The 12,525-nt window shown below is 39.9% G+C and overlaps 1 protein-coding gene across 21 annotated transcripts in view; it reads right to left on the reverse strand.

The window, feature by feature from the left end:
- macf1a (microtubule actin crosslinking factor 1a) overlaps window positions 1-12,525 on the reverse strand; it is a 222,836-nt gene that overhangs the window by 29,582 nt on the left and 180,729 nt on the right. For 18 of the 21 annotated variants that reach the window (XM_015046202.1, XM_015046193.1, XM_015046256.1 and 15 more), the window contains 11 exons: window positions 8,764-8,925; window positions 8,168-8,338; window positions 7,177-7,343; window positions 5,702-5,861; window positions 4,759-5,085; window positions 3,766-3,850; window positions 3,234-3,460; window positions 2,389-2,595; window positions 1,959-2,186; window positions 1,185-1,403; window positions 523-726 (listed from right to left, as the gene is read on the reverse strand). In XM_015046202.1, coding sequence (XP_014901688.1) covers window positions 523-726; window positions 1,185-1,403; window positions 1,959-2,186; window positions 2,389-2,595; window positions 3,234-3,460; window positions 3,766-3,850; window positions 4,759-5,085; window positions 5,702-5,861; window positions 7,177-7,343; window positions 8,168-8,338; window positions 8,764-8,925 — 2,157 coding nt within the window. The remainder of the gene's footprint in view (window positions 1-522; window positions 727-1,184; window positions 1,404-1,958; window positions 2,187-2,388; window positions 2,596-3,233; window positions 3,461-3,765; window positions 3,851-4,758; window positions 5,086-5,701; window positions 5,862-7,176; window positions 7,344-8,167; window positions 8,339-8,763; window positions 8,926-12,525) is intronic. The other 3 variants (XM_015046236.1, XM_015046186.1, XM_015046179.1) reach the window with 1 other exon arrangement.

Consider the following 12,525-nt stretch of genomic DNA (forward strand, 5'->3'; position numbering starts at 1 on the left):
GGATGCATGGATGGATGGATGGATGGATGGATGGATGGACGGACGGCCGGATGCACTATTGGATGGATGGATGGATGGATGGGCAGATGGATGGATGGATGGATGCATGGATGGATGGATGGATGGATGGATGGAGGGAAACTCCTTTGTTTCCATGTTGACAATCAGACATGGCATAAAGTTTTTAAATATCCTAAATAATAAAACTTTTCTGTTTTCTCCAGATCTGGAAACCCTGAAATCCAGTGTTTTGGTTTCCAGACTGTGAAGGAAACTTTGTTGGTTTTTGTTTGCATTTTTGATTAGAGACGCAAACCAAGAGGACAAAGTTTATGTTGGAGTTTCCATGACCCCCTTCCTATAAACACGATGCAATAAATCCTCGTTAGTTTCTAGAAAAACCACAAAAACATCTTAAAACATTCAAAAGAAACTTCATGCTGTTTAGTAACGATGTCCTTTAACTCATGTAACACGTTTATTTTCAGTAAATGGAGACATGAGGGACGGATATATCCGTACCTGTGCAGACTGGGACACCGCCTCGTCCAGCGCTCTGGCGCGACCTTTGACCTCCTCCTTGATGGCCAGGTAGCGCCTCTCTGCCTCAGTGTAGCGCTGCGTCACCGTCGCCCCCTCCTGGAGGCTGAGCTGGGCCAGCTGCGGCCCGATCTTCAGCAGCTTGTCGATGTGAGGTTTGTGCTCCGCGATCGACTCCCTGAGCAGCTGCAGAGAAAAATCCTTCAAAGAATAAAATCTGACCTGCGCAGAATTACACCCGGCAAAATGAAACTATGCAAATTAGACAACAATTAAAACACTGAGGCGACTCAGACTTTGTGCCCAACAAGAATGATGTATGCTTTAAAAACTCTGTCTCAAAGAAGTTATTCGCCTTTTCCTTATTTACCCACAAGGGGGCAGTAAAGAGCTTTGAGAAATAAAAATAGTCTGAGAAAAGCAAAACGTTCTCAAAACTTTATATAATTTCATCTGTGATGAAGATTGTTCATCTTTGTCCCATTTCTTCTAAACTCCCCGTGATATAATCTCCACCAGACCACTTAATTCAAATCTGTTTTTCAATAACTGGATAAATAAATTGCATGTTTTTTTATTGTGTATTTTTCCAAATAAAAGAAGATTAAAAAAAAAACAAGATAACACCGTTCAACATGTCCTACCCTCATCTGGTCCTGCTGCAGCCGCAGAGCGTCTGTGTCGATCGCTGGAGGCGGAAGCTGAGTGATGAGGGCTTCGGTCTCGCCCAGCCACGGCTCCAGTTCCTCGTAGGTCTCCCAGAACCGAGCCACCAGAACCTGAGCCTGCTCCAGAGCCGAGAACCGCTCGCTGTGGCTCTGGCTCACCGTGTCGTAACGCGAGCTCAGAGAATCCGTCTTCACCTGCGGGAGGAGTTAACGCGTTACATCACACACTCTGCCTCATTTACTACAGATAATATATTTTTGGGTAAAATATATTTACAGACAAAAGTGTTTTATCTTAATTGTTAAATGTTTATGTTTTGTAGAGTTTGGCTTAATTACTGCTCTGAATATGTTGGGTATTTTCAGCAAGTGGCCTTTTTTGAGTCTCCAGTTAACAGTTAACCAATTACTAAATTAGCTGATTTTATCACTAAGACTAATCATCCTTAATATGATTAATCGCTTCAGCTCTAAATGCAAGTTTGGCCTGTCAAAGACTAAAACTTGAGGTTTTTACAGAACACACTGGATTTTAAATATCAAAAATAAAACAGAACAAAAAACAAATAAAAACAAAATAAAAACCACACAATCGAAACACTAGATAGAATGGATTATTGAAGTTTCTGTAAACAAAGTTACCCTTCAAAGTATATTAATGATCACACTGGAAATTATGGAGCTCATGTTAATAACTCGTGTGATTAGTTGATTCATGCTCGTCTCTGTAGTGAGAGGCTGGCGACGTACCATCAGAGCGTCCTTCTGCGCGTCGCTGCAGGCTTCCAGCACTTCGTCTCGGACGCTGAGCAGTTGGTCGACGGTGTCTTTGTGTCGGATGATGTCGATGTTGAAGGCCCTCTGCACCTGCAGCTGAGCCACGGTCACGTCCGGCTCCAGACTCAGGGGGCCCAGAGACGTCAACTTCCGCTCCGTCTCCCCGACCCAGGCCAGCTCTGCGTCCACCGCCTCCTCATACTGAGCCAAAGAGTTCAGTTATCGATGAATGAAGTCAGAGGACGGCAGATTACCCAAAAGTTACACTCAAGTTAGAGTATCACTACTTCAGCAGTCTTCCCTCCTCTGGCTGGAACTAAGTTTAACTGCATCCATAATTCACAGTGATTTAAAAACATTAGCACAAACAGATTTCTCAGTAACTGGATGCTTCCTGCAGTACCTGCTGCGACCTCTGGATGGCAGCTTGCACCAGCTGCACACGCTGAGTGATGGTTTCATCGGCGTGTCGGTACCGCTGGTTGGCGTCGGCGACGAGCCGGTCCAGGCCTTCGCGGGCGCGCCACGGCACCAGATCCAGCAGGGCGTTGCCCACCTCGTTCACCGTGTCCAGAACCAGGCGCTTCTCAGCCGACACTTTCTTCAGCTCCTGCAGCAAAATAACCAAAAATAAAACCACAGCAACATGAAGCTGAATGCGTCTGAAAGCGTCAGACATCCAGCTGCTCTCATTTATCTTTTTAAAAACACTTTAAATGTCACATCATGAAAATATCGTCTCAAACTGGCAAAACCTGGAGACAGGAAACGGATTACATAAACAGAAATCCTTTCAAAACATGTTGCTGAGGTCCAAGAATAAAGAGCATTTCTATGGAAACTCGGCTATGGGTGGGCTGATGCTGGAACCGTTACAGACAGAAAGCAACGACTCATTAAAGCAAATATGAATGACTTTTAAAACTGTGGTTAAATGTGTTTAAACTGACCTTTATGCCTCTAAATAAAATCTGAAACCGGATTTAAAAATAAACGTTTACAATTGAACACAAACTTTCAAACTCAAAAATACTTTATAAATCCCAAAGGAAAATTAAATGGTGTAACTCATATTAATTCAAATTAATCAGAGTTATTGTAGATGGTGATGGCAGGAAAGATTTCCTGCAGCAGTCTGTATCACAGTGAATTTGAAGAAGCCTCTGACTGAAGACACCGTTTTCCTAAGAAAGTCTCATGAAGAGGATTGTTTTTGTTTCAATAAAAACAAACGACAACTCCCCCCACCTTCTGTCTCTCCTGGTAGGCAGGCGAGGCATCCGGCTCCATGTTGCTAAGCTCCGCCTCCACGCCGTCCAGCCATTGGTTGAGGTCGTCGTGGGCCGCGGCGAAGCGCGTGGACAGCTGCAGGGCCTGCTCCAGCGTGCGGAGCGCCTTGCTGCTGCCGGCCGTCATCTCGGCGTAGCGGGACTTGATCCCGTCCAGCTTCTCCTGGATCAGCAGCACTTCTTCACCTGGGAGGGAAACGCAGAGCGACCCGTCAAGGAACCAGTGAAATTCAAGCACTTTTCAAGAGTTTTCAAGGCAAGTTTTCCACTATTACAATACAAATGAACTAAAAGTCAGTTTCAATTCACTATTTCCTGATATTTATTATTGTTGCTAATGTCGTATGATGATCTTCTATTTAAGTAGGGATACGTTAAACTAAAATATTAATAATGACTTTTAAGGACGTTATACAGAGATCAAGCACTTTCCATTTTTAAGAATCCGTATGAATCCTGTGGAATATGCAGGACACTGAAAAGCAGCTCACCTGTGGTCTGCTTGAGCAAAGCTTGTCCGTTTTTGATGGCCTGATCCACAGTTTTCTTCCTGCTCAGGATTTCCTCATTAAGAGCCTGAAGATGAAGAAAAACAACAGAAAGCGGCTTCATTTATGCTTTACATTTCTGCTGTTTCTCTAAAAGAAAAAAAGACAAAAGCTGCTTTTTATATCCTTTACTTCAAAAACATAAAACCTTACAAAGTCATTTTGGTTTAGTTTCTAGTTAAAAAATATTAGTACACTGGAAATAAGACCAAACTAACCTGAGATTAACTTTTTAGCATGATATAGGAGCGTTTTTTAAAGTAAATAATTCCTTAATATTGATGAAAAAGTAATAATTGTAGGTGAAATAATCTGACAATTGAACAAGACATTTCTTTACTTTTTAGGTCAAAATTAGCTAAAAAGCTCATGTTAGCTTTAATGCGATCATTACGTTGGCTCACACTAACATGCCGAGTGAGTAACATTAACCTAATCCATTCAGTAAATAAACTTTAGTGACTGAAAAATAAAATTTAACAAATTAAAGTTAGCTTAAATGCTATCTTTATTATGTTAGCTATACACTACCATGACGGCTAACAGTAAATCTAAAGCTAATTTTGGTTTTCAAGTCAGTCAGCTACAAACCTAATGCTAGCTTAAATGCTATTGTTATATTGCTTTACACTAAAATGTAAGTCAGTAACAAGTAAGACAAATGTAGCTTTTGACAAAAAAGCTAAAAATGAGCTAATAATTAACTTAAATGCTATCATAAAGTTGGATTACGCTACCATCCTCAGTAATATTAACCTAATTCATTCTGTAGCTTAGAATGTCTTGTTTCAATGGCAAATTATCTCACTTTTTTATTTACTTTTTCATAAACTAGTACGTTAGTTTTGTCATATTTCAAGGGCACTAGGGTATTTGTACCAACAACTTGACCAAAGACACTTGGTGAGGTTTAGTTTTTTCAGTGTTGAGTCGTACCAGTGTGTGTTTGTGCTGCTCGGCCAGCAGCTGGGGCTGGTAGCTCTGCACCGAGACCTGACCCAGTCTCTGAGCCACCTCCGCCAGCCAGTTCAGCACCTCCACCTCCTCCTCACCAAACAGCCTCGCGTTGGCCAGCGCCTGATCCAGCAGCGCCGCCCGCCCAGCGCACCAATCGGCGAGCTCCGAGTGACCCGACCGCACCGCCCCCACGCGCTCACGCAGCCAATCACGATCGGCCGCGCAGCTGAGCGGGGACAGAGACTGGCTGAGGGACTCGAGGTGGTCAACCTCAGCCTCTCTGGAGGAAACGTCCTCCTGGAGCGCCTGGGAAGTGTGTGTGTGTGTGAGTGTGTGTGTGAGTGTGTTTTATATGAGGAGAAATGAGAAAGGAAATGAAAACAACAGAAAACAGATGGATGAAAACACAAAATAAGAGCATGCAGATGAGAAACTATAAATAAGAACAACACAAACATTAAAAGATGATGAACTGGAATAACATGGATGTTGGGTGTGTGTGTTGTTTTTTTACGCTTTTCAAGCTATTTTTGCACAAAAGTATTGTGTTTTTAGGAAAATGCATTAATTTACTAAATCTGAACTGGGTGAAGTCACACTCCCACTTCAGGAGTTTTGACTAAAACAAATTCACAGACTTAAGTGGAAAATGTGTTTATTTTTTGTTTTGTCTTACCTGCTGCTCTGAATATGGTGTTTTGTTCAGCAAATGGCCTTTTTTTTAAGTCTGTATAATCCAGCTACGACTGAATACTAAATTAGTTGACAGTTTTGATTTTTGATCAGTCACAATTAATCATTTATCTTTGTATTAATTCTCTAAGAAAGCCAGCATGACGGTTTGCTGGTTCTTCTCTCTGATCTACTGAGTCTCTCGTCTCCAGGCTTCTGACCCGGCGCCGGTTCTGTCGGCAGACGGTACCTTGTGCTTGACGATCTGCTGGGTGATCTTGGCCGTTTGGGTTCCCATGGGCTCGGCGGAGCTCAGGCGTCTCTCGGTGGCGCTCAGCCACTCTCCCAGCGGCTCCAGCGCTTCGTGGAACTGCAGAGCCAGAACCTGCAGCTCCTCCAGCTGCCGCTGCCTGAGATCGGACAGAAAATTGGGAGTTTTATTCGTATTTTATTGCTTTTGCAGGCTTATTTCTTGTCATGTAAGCCCATTTTATTAAATATTCATGAAGTTTTTATTAGATACAAGTCCATCTAAAGCTTCTTCTAAACGGATTTGTCAGACACAAATCAGTTTTACTAACAGCTGAAATATTATCTCGTGTGTATGAGTTTGTGAGCGCGAAGAAAAGCTTGCAGCGGACAGTTTAATCATGTTTCATGCTCTCCAACATGGTACAAAGCATCATTGTGAAATGAGATTGAGCTTTCTGATGACTCTCTTTGTTGTGGTTTCAGTGTTGTATCAAATATAAATTACATTTACACCACAGGAACCAGCTGGGACCAAACATTTTTCCATAAGAACAGAACATAACAGGATATAAGCAGAAGATACGATGATGTCGACGTGCATCCAGTGCTGTTATTATCAACTATTTGTATGATTAATCAATTAATCCAATAACAATAGGCATTTTTAGTTTAACTACTTAAGTCTTTTTTCAATGCAATTTTAGAAACGCATCAAAAGATGTAAATAAACAATTCATTTTCATTTATAAATAGGAGGTTGGACATTTTATTGCCTAAAATGTAACAGCATAATGCTTGATCAGTTACAGATTAATTTGTTGATTTCTGCATTATTGATGATTAGATAGGAAAAGGTGCCAAATAGACTTTTTTTTCAGAATTTGAATGGAGTGAAGCTTAAACTCACTTGAGGAGATCTGGGTTGAACATATTTACAGAAAAACCACTTAAGACATTTTAATTCTATAAGGGAAACATTAAAAGATGCAGATAAGCAAATAATTAAATTGCTCTTTTAAATAAGAAAAAACTGTACAGCTGAAAAAGCAGTAAAATATCATTCCTTTAATAAATTTGAACCAGGTGAAGCTAAAACTTGAGGAGTTTTGGTCATAAAATACTTGTAGACAAAGGTTGTTTTTTTTAATCATAAATTCAAAATGCATAAATGTTTTTGAATAGTTTTGGCTTCATTACTGCTCTCAATATGTTGTTCTTTCAGTAATTGGCCTTTATTGAGTCTTCATGCTCCAGTTAATTAATCGATTACTAAATTAGTTGACAATTTTTTTTGATTAATTACAATTAATCCGATTAATCATTCCAGCCCTAACCAATTCTTTAAACTGCAGTGAAAATATCCGATGTCTCTTTCCCAGGACTAAATAAGATTCCTTAGTGATGAGTGACTGAAAACGACCGGATCAAATGTTCTGGTGGAACCGGATCTGCTCGGTGCGGTGGGGGGTTTACCTGCCGCCGGCCTTGTCCAGCAGGTCCGACCATCGCTCCGACAGATGCTGCAGCTGGACCTGGATCTTCTCCCGGTCCTGAGAATCCGCCGTGGCTGCGATCCTGGCTCCTTCCGCGCGGATCATCTCCACCGTCAGCCTGCGGTCGTCTAACAATCTCTGCAGCAGCTGCAGGACAGGAAGTGGAAACATTTTAAACCTGAAATCCGTTTTGAGAAGGTGAAACTCACCCAGCGGTTTCTAACATTCCCCAGATCTCTGTCAGCTGCTACTTAAACTTTGAGCCATAAAACTTGGCAACAATGAAACATTTTTGCTGTTGATTTGGTTTATGGATGAGATCATAAGAAGCTTAAATATGTCTGGATCAATGTTTCTTTTCCAATAATAAACCAAACCTAAAAACTAAAACTTCTGTTTTACACTGCAAAAACACAAAACTTTATTTCAGTTATAACAGGGAAAAATGTCTCGTCATAAGTGAAATGATCTGCCATTGGAACAAAAGTATATTTTTAATCAATATTAAACAATTATTGACTTAAAATAATCTCGTATATCTTGCTGAAAAGTTACTTGTAAGTTTGTCTTATTTCAAATGTACTGTGAATATCTTCCTTTGTCTCAACACTTTTTGTTGTGCAGCCTGAAAACAGCTCATATCTTCCACCACAGATTTCCTACAGATTCTCTTGAAGTCGCCAGCGTTGCTGTATTTAAACAGCATGACTGTTGTTTCCTTCCAGCAGCTGCTCTCTCTGTTTACTCTCTCTCTCTTATCTGAACGGCGAAACTCTTTACGTCACAGAGGTAAACAGACGTGATTGATCTCTAACTGGCTCACATGAGCACAAACACAGGAAATATGTGAGGCTAAACAAGGAAAAATGTGTCTCTGGACTGGCAGACGTTGTTTTTATAATGATCTACACAGAAAAATAGATATAACTTAATAAAAACAGATTTTTTATAAGTTTATTGACTTGTTTTACCTTTTGCTCCTGGATCTGAGCCTTCACGACGCGGTATTCGGCAGACGGAGGCCTCTGATTGGCTACCAGCTCCTCCGTGTCACTCAGCCAGCTGAGCAGAGGCTCCAGCGCATCCTGAAACTTCCCACAATGCAACAGGGCCTCTTGCAGCTGGGCGATACGTTCTGCAACCTGAGGCCAACAAATAAAAAATATTATTATTCAAACAAAACACACAGGCACAGGATTTATTTTTAATACCATGAACTCAATCAAAGATAATAAAAAAAAAGGAAAATTTGCAAATAAAGTTTTGTGTAAATGTGAAAAATATACAGAAACTTAAATATGAAGGTGTATCGTATAAAAAAATAGTTAAACTGATATTTCATAAATGCTTCTTATTTTAACTAATTAAATCATTTTAAAAGGATTTTATTCACAACGGATTTGGTGAAACTTTTTCCATTCTATTTAATTTGCAATATATTAAATTTAAAACATCAAATTAGATTAAAACTCAGGAATCAAAGCTCATGTTACAGTTGAATAAACCAGCCTGTTTTTGTAAAGCTGAGGGCTTTAACTGTTTTTTGGTGGCGTTTTCTGAGCCGTACCCGCTTGTTGAGCGAGTTCCAGCGCAGGTTGGTGGTCTCCAGGTCGTGCTCCAGCGCCTGCGTGTCGGTGTGCTTGGCGGCGCTCTGGATCAGGCCTTGACCAACGGCGTTGACGTGCTGCAGCTTCGGCTGGATGCCGTCCACCTGCACACGCTCCACAGCCTGACAGGAAAGTGAGGAAACATCAACTGACAGGAAGCAACTCCAAAAATATACCTTCATTTTTCTTTTTTACCATGCTGCTTTTTTTCTTCACCCTTCTAAACCAAAGTTTTTCCAAACAGTTCAGATTTTCTCAACTATAAATCTAAGTGAACAAAGACGTAAGGTCAAGTTCCTCAAAGTTCCTTTAATTTAAAGTCGACATGCTTCCTTTAGCTCCAATTATACCATATGCAGACGACACACATCTTTATATGTATGTCACCACCACAGCTGGACAATAAATCAACAATAAATTAAATATCGTAATAGATATTATAGATCAATATCAATGGAATAATACATCTGACAGAATATTCAACATTCCAGATATAGAATAGGCACTGGATATTCCCGGCATTCTCTTGAGATTTAGGCAGAGGAAAGACTTTAGCCGCTACGCTAGGTTAGTGGGATCACTCTTTGGTTGCCTAGCAACAACCTTCAAGTTTCCCCAGCCTGTGGTTACCTAGCAACAACTTGCTGAGTAACTTGCACAGCAGCAGTTTCAAGTTTCGCCAATTCGGTAAAAATTAAAAACAACAGAATGGAGAGAATAAAATAGGAAAGACATGACACCAGCTTGGCAGTATTTTAGATACTTAAAACAGAGAAACTAATCAATAATTATTGATAAATTGACGCTGATGACGAGTCTCAATTATCACAGTCCTTCACAGAGACTGAGTGCTGCAAAATTATAGGAACTGGATTGAAATTATAAAAACTGTATTGAAATGATCTCCAGTTTAATGCAAAAAAAAAAAAAAAAAAAAAAAAAAACAGTATCACATTTACAGCAAACATGATCGCAAAAGAAACTGATCCAGTTTGGGTCGATTCAGTCCAATTCCACACAGGTTCAACGTCAATTTCCTGTTTGATTCTGACTACAAGGAACTGCAGTCAGGTTCAGGCGATTTATCAACCAGAGACAGTTTAGTAATAAATCAGACAAGTACCATTTTAAATATTGAGATAATTTCGGGATTCCTGTCCAAATAAGAGCTGGAAAACTGACACATGCTTTTATTTTGTAGTAGATTATAATACAAAAAATCTTTTGTTGCTTTAGGTCAACGAATCTCAAAACGTTAACTGAACCAATATTTGACAATTTAATAAAGAAGTATTATAAACAAGGTTCAGTAATGAAGCGTACGTTTGTCTGCATGACAACAATATGTAGCCACATTTAGAAGCAACTGGATCTGAGGAAGTGTGAATACTGGGAGACAGGAAGGGAACTGGAACAACGAGGGAGGAGGAATTTAAAAAAAAAATGGGATGGGAGGTGGATTAAGGGGATTAGACTTCAGGATGAGTGAGTAGCTGGCTGGAAAAGGCTGACTCGGCACACACACACTCCCTCTGCACTTCATCACAGACGTTTTTAAAGTACACACACACACACACACACACACACACACACACACACACACACACACACACACACACCGTCGCCTGTCTGGACACATTACTCACACACACATACAGATAAGTCTCGGAGCCATGTTGGGATGACAATGGGAGCAGCCGTCAGACACTAAAGACAACCAGACTTCACTGGGCTGGCTGGGAAACACCCAGCAGCAGCCAACCCGTCTCCTCTGCTGTAGTAAAACTGAAACCAAATACGACCAGACAAAGCTCGTCTCCCCGACACAAATATTCCACCTACAGCCACGCAACGAGCAAATCTGCACCTCACCCGCCTTGTTTAAGGTAAAACAAGCAAGAAGATGTTGCAATGTTGTAAAATTTTTCATAATTTTCTTGGATTTTAATGGTTAAATGTTGCGGAAATTACCACAAATTGGTAAGCATCATTTCCAGAATACCAGAATATTTCAGAAAGAAAAGTCATTTCTGACTTGGTTGCAGTGTTTTCCACCAATCAGAACGTTTTGTCTAGAAATACGTCTGCTGGACACTAAACACCAGTTAGCTCAAAACAGCCCAGAGAGCCATGTGAGACGCCACTTTTACAACTTTAAATTGGAAAAGTGCCTGTTAGACTAAAACCGGGTCAAAATAAACATCCTGAATTCTTAGTTAACTGCAGCAAAACAAACATATCAAAGATATTTTTTAGATAAAAAGAGAAAAGTGAATATCTAAATCCAGGCTGGAGTTAAATATGATCATTTTCATTTCTCAAAAAATTTAAAACTCAACCTGGCAAAAACTTGCTTTGGGACATAATATCTTTAATTGGTTTGTGTCTATTTTAAGATTTTTTTATTATTGATAAGCTGCAACTGACGATTATTTTGACAACTGATTATTCTGAACATTAATCAGATAAAAACATTTAGCATGTTCCAATATTTTTCTTTTTACCACTTCAGCTTTTTTATGCAATATTAGAAATGCATTAAAAGATGCAAAGAAACAAATAATATAAATAACTTTATGACTTAACATTTTAAAGTCTAATAGAACATATTTACAGGAAAGGCTTGTTTTTATATTAAAAGCTAAATTTATATATATATATATACTGCACAGTTTTGGCTTCATTATTTTTCAGCAAACAGCCTTTTTAGAGTCTAAACTTTAAATCAACAATCAGTCTAATTATTAATATTAAGTGTTTGTTCCTGTAGTCAACATCTGATGTAAAACTTGTTCTGCTGGATCCTTCCATCCTTTTCATTCTCAATAATTCGCTAAATCCATAACTTCACCCTGTTGTGTCAAACAGCTGACCAGCAGGAACGCCGCATCACCACAGGAGGATTTTCCCGCCAGTCTGGCTGGATCTGGGACTAATTCCCACAGAGTGGGGGTCCGCTGCAGTGAAGGGACGGACTGGGGGGTCCGAACGCTGCTGAAATCCTGACATTTAAAGCAAACCCACAGAGATGGTGGTGATATGCGGCGCTGCAGCAGCCAAACCCCAAACAGCCTCGCATGATGCAGCAGAAAAATATCTGAACAACACAGAGGAGAAGTCCAGTCAGAAAACTGATTATTACTTCATTATGGTTTGGCTTAATTTCTGGTAATAAAGACTTTGTGCTTTTCTTATTTGCTATGTAATTAAAGAGAAATTATTACGTACTTTCCAGCCACATGGTGCCATTTTAAAGCTCAATCAAGTAACTATGTTACCTTCAGTTGTTATAAAAATGTTGTAATATCAAATATGACTTAAAGAAAATTGACTATGTAATGTAACGCCTGTCTCTTTAAAAACTCTGCCTTCAGGAAGTCATCACATGATGGATATATGGGTATATTAAAAACCAAAGATTGTTTTGGATCATTTTCCATGTTTTCAAATCATAAATATAATATATTGCAAGAAAAAATAAAAGAAAAAAGCAAAAAGTCGATCTTATGAGAAGAAAAACCATCAGGTCAGCTGAGCTTGGCAGCAGGTCTTTGTCGTTTTAAAACGGGCATGGCAGAAAAACCCTCCTCTTCACTCTGACAGGAGGCGGTTATGAACATTTCTCAGATGTTTTCTGAAGCCAAAGTGGTGAAGCTTAAGGAGCCGCGATGAGCAGCTGAAGAGACGACACCCAGCAGACACAGGGAAGAAAAGACAGAACC

The sequence above is a fragment of the Poecilia latipinna genome, unplaced genomic scaffold (assembly GCF_001443285.1).
Source record: "Poecilia latipinna isolate Pla-1442-1.1 unplaced genomic scaffold, P_latipinna-1.0 Scaffold39, whole genome shotgun sequence".
Lineage (NCBI taxonomy): Eukaryota > Metazoa > Chordata > Actinopteri > Cyprinodontiformes > Poeciliidae > Poecilia > Poecilia latipinna.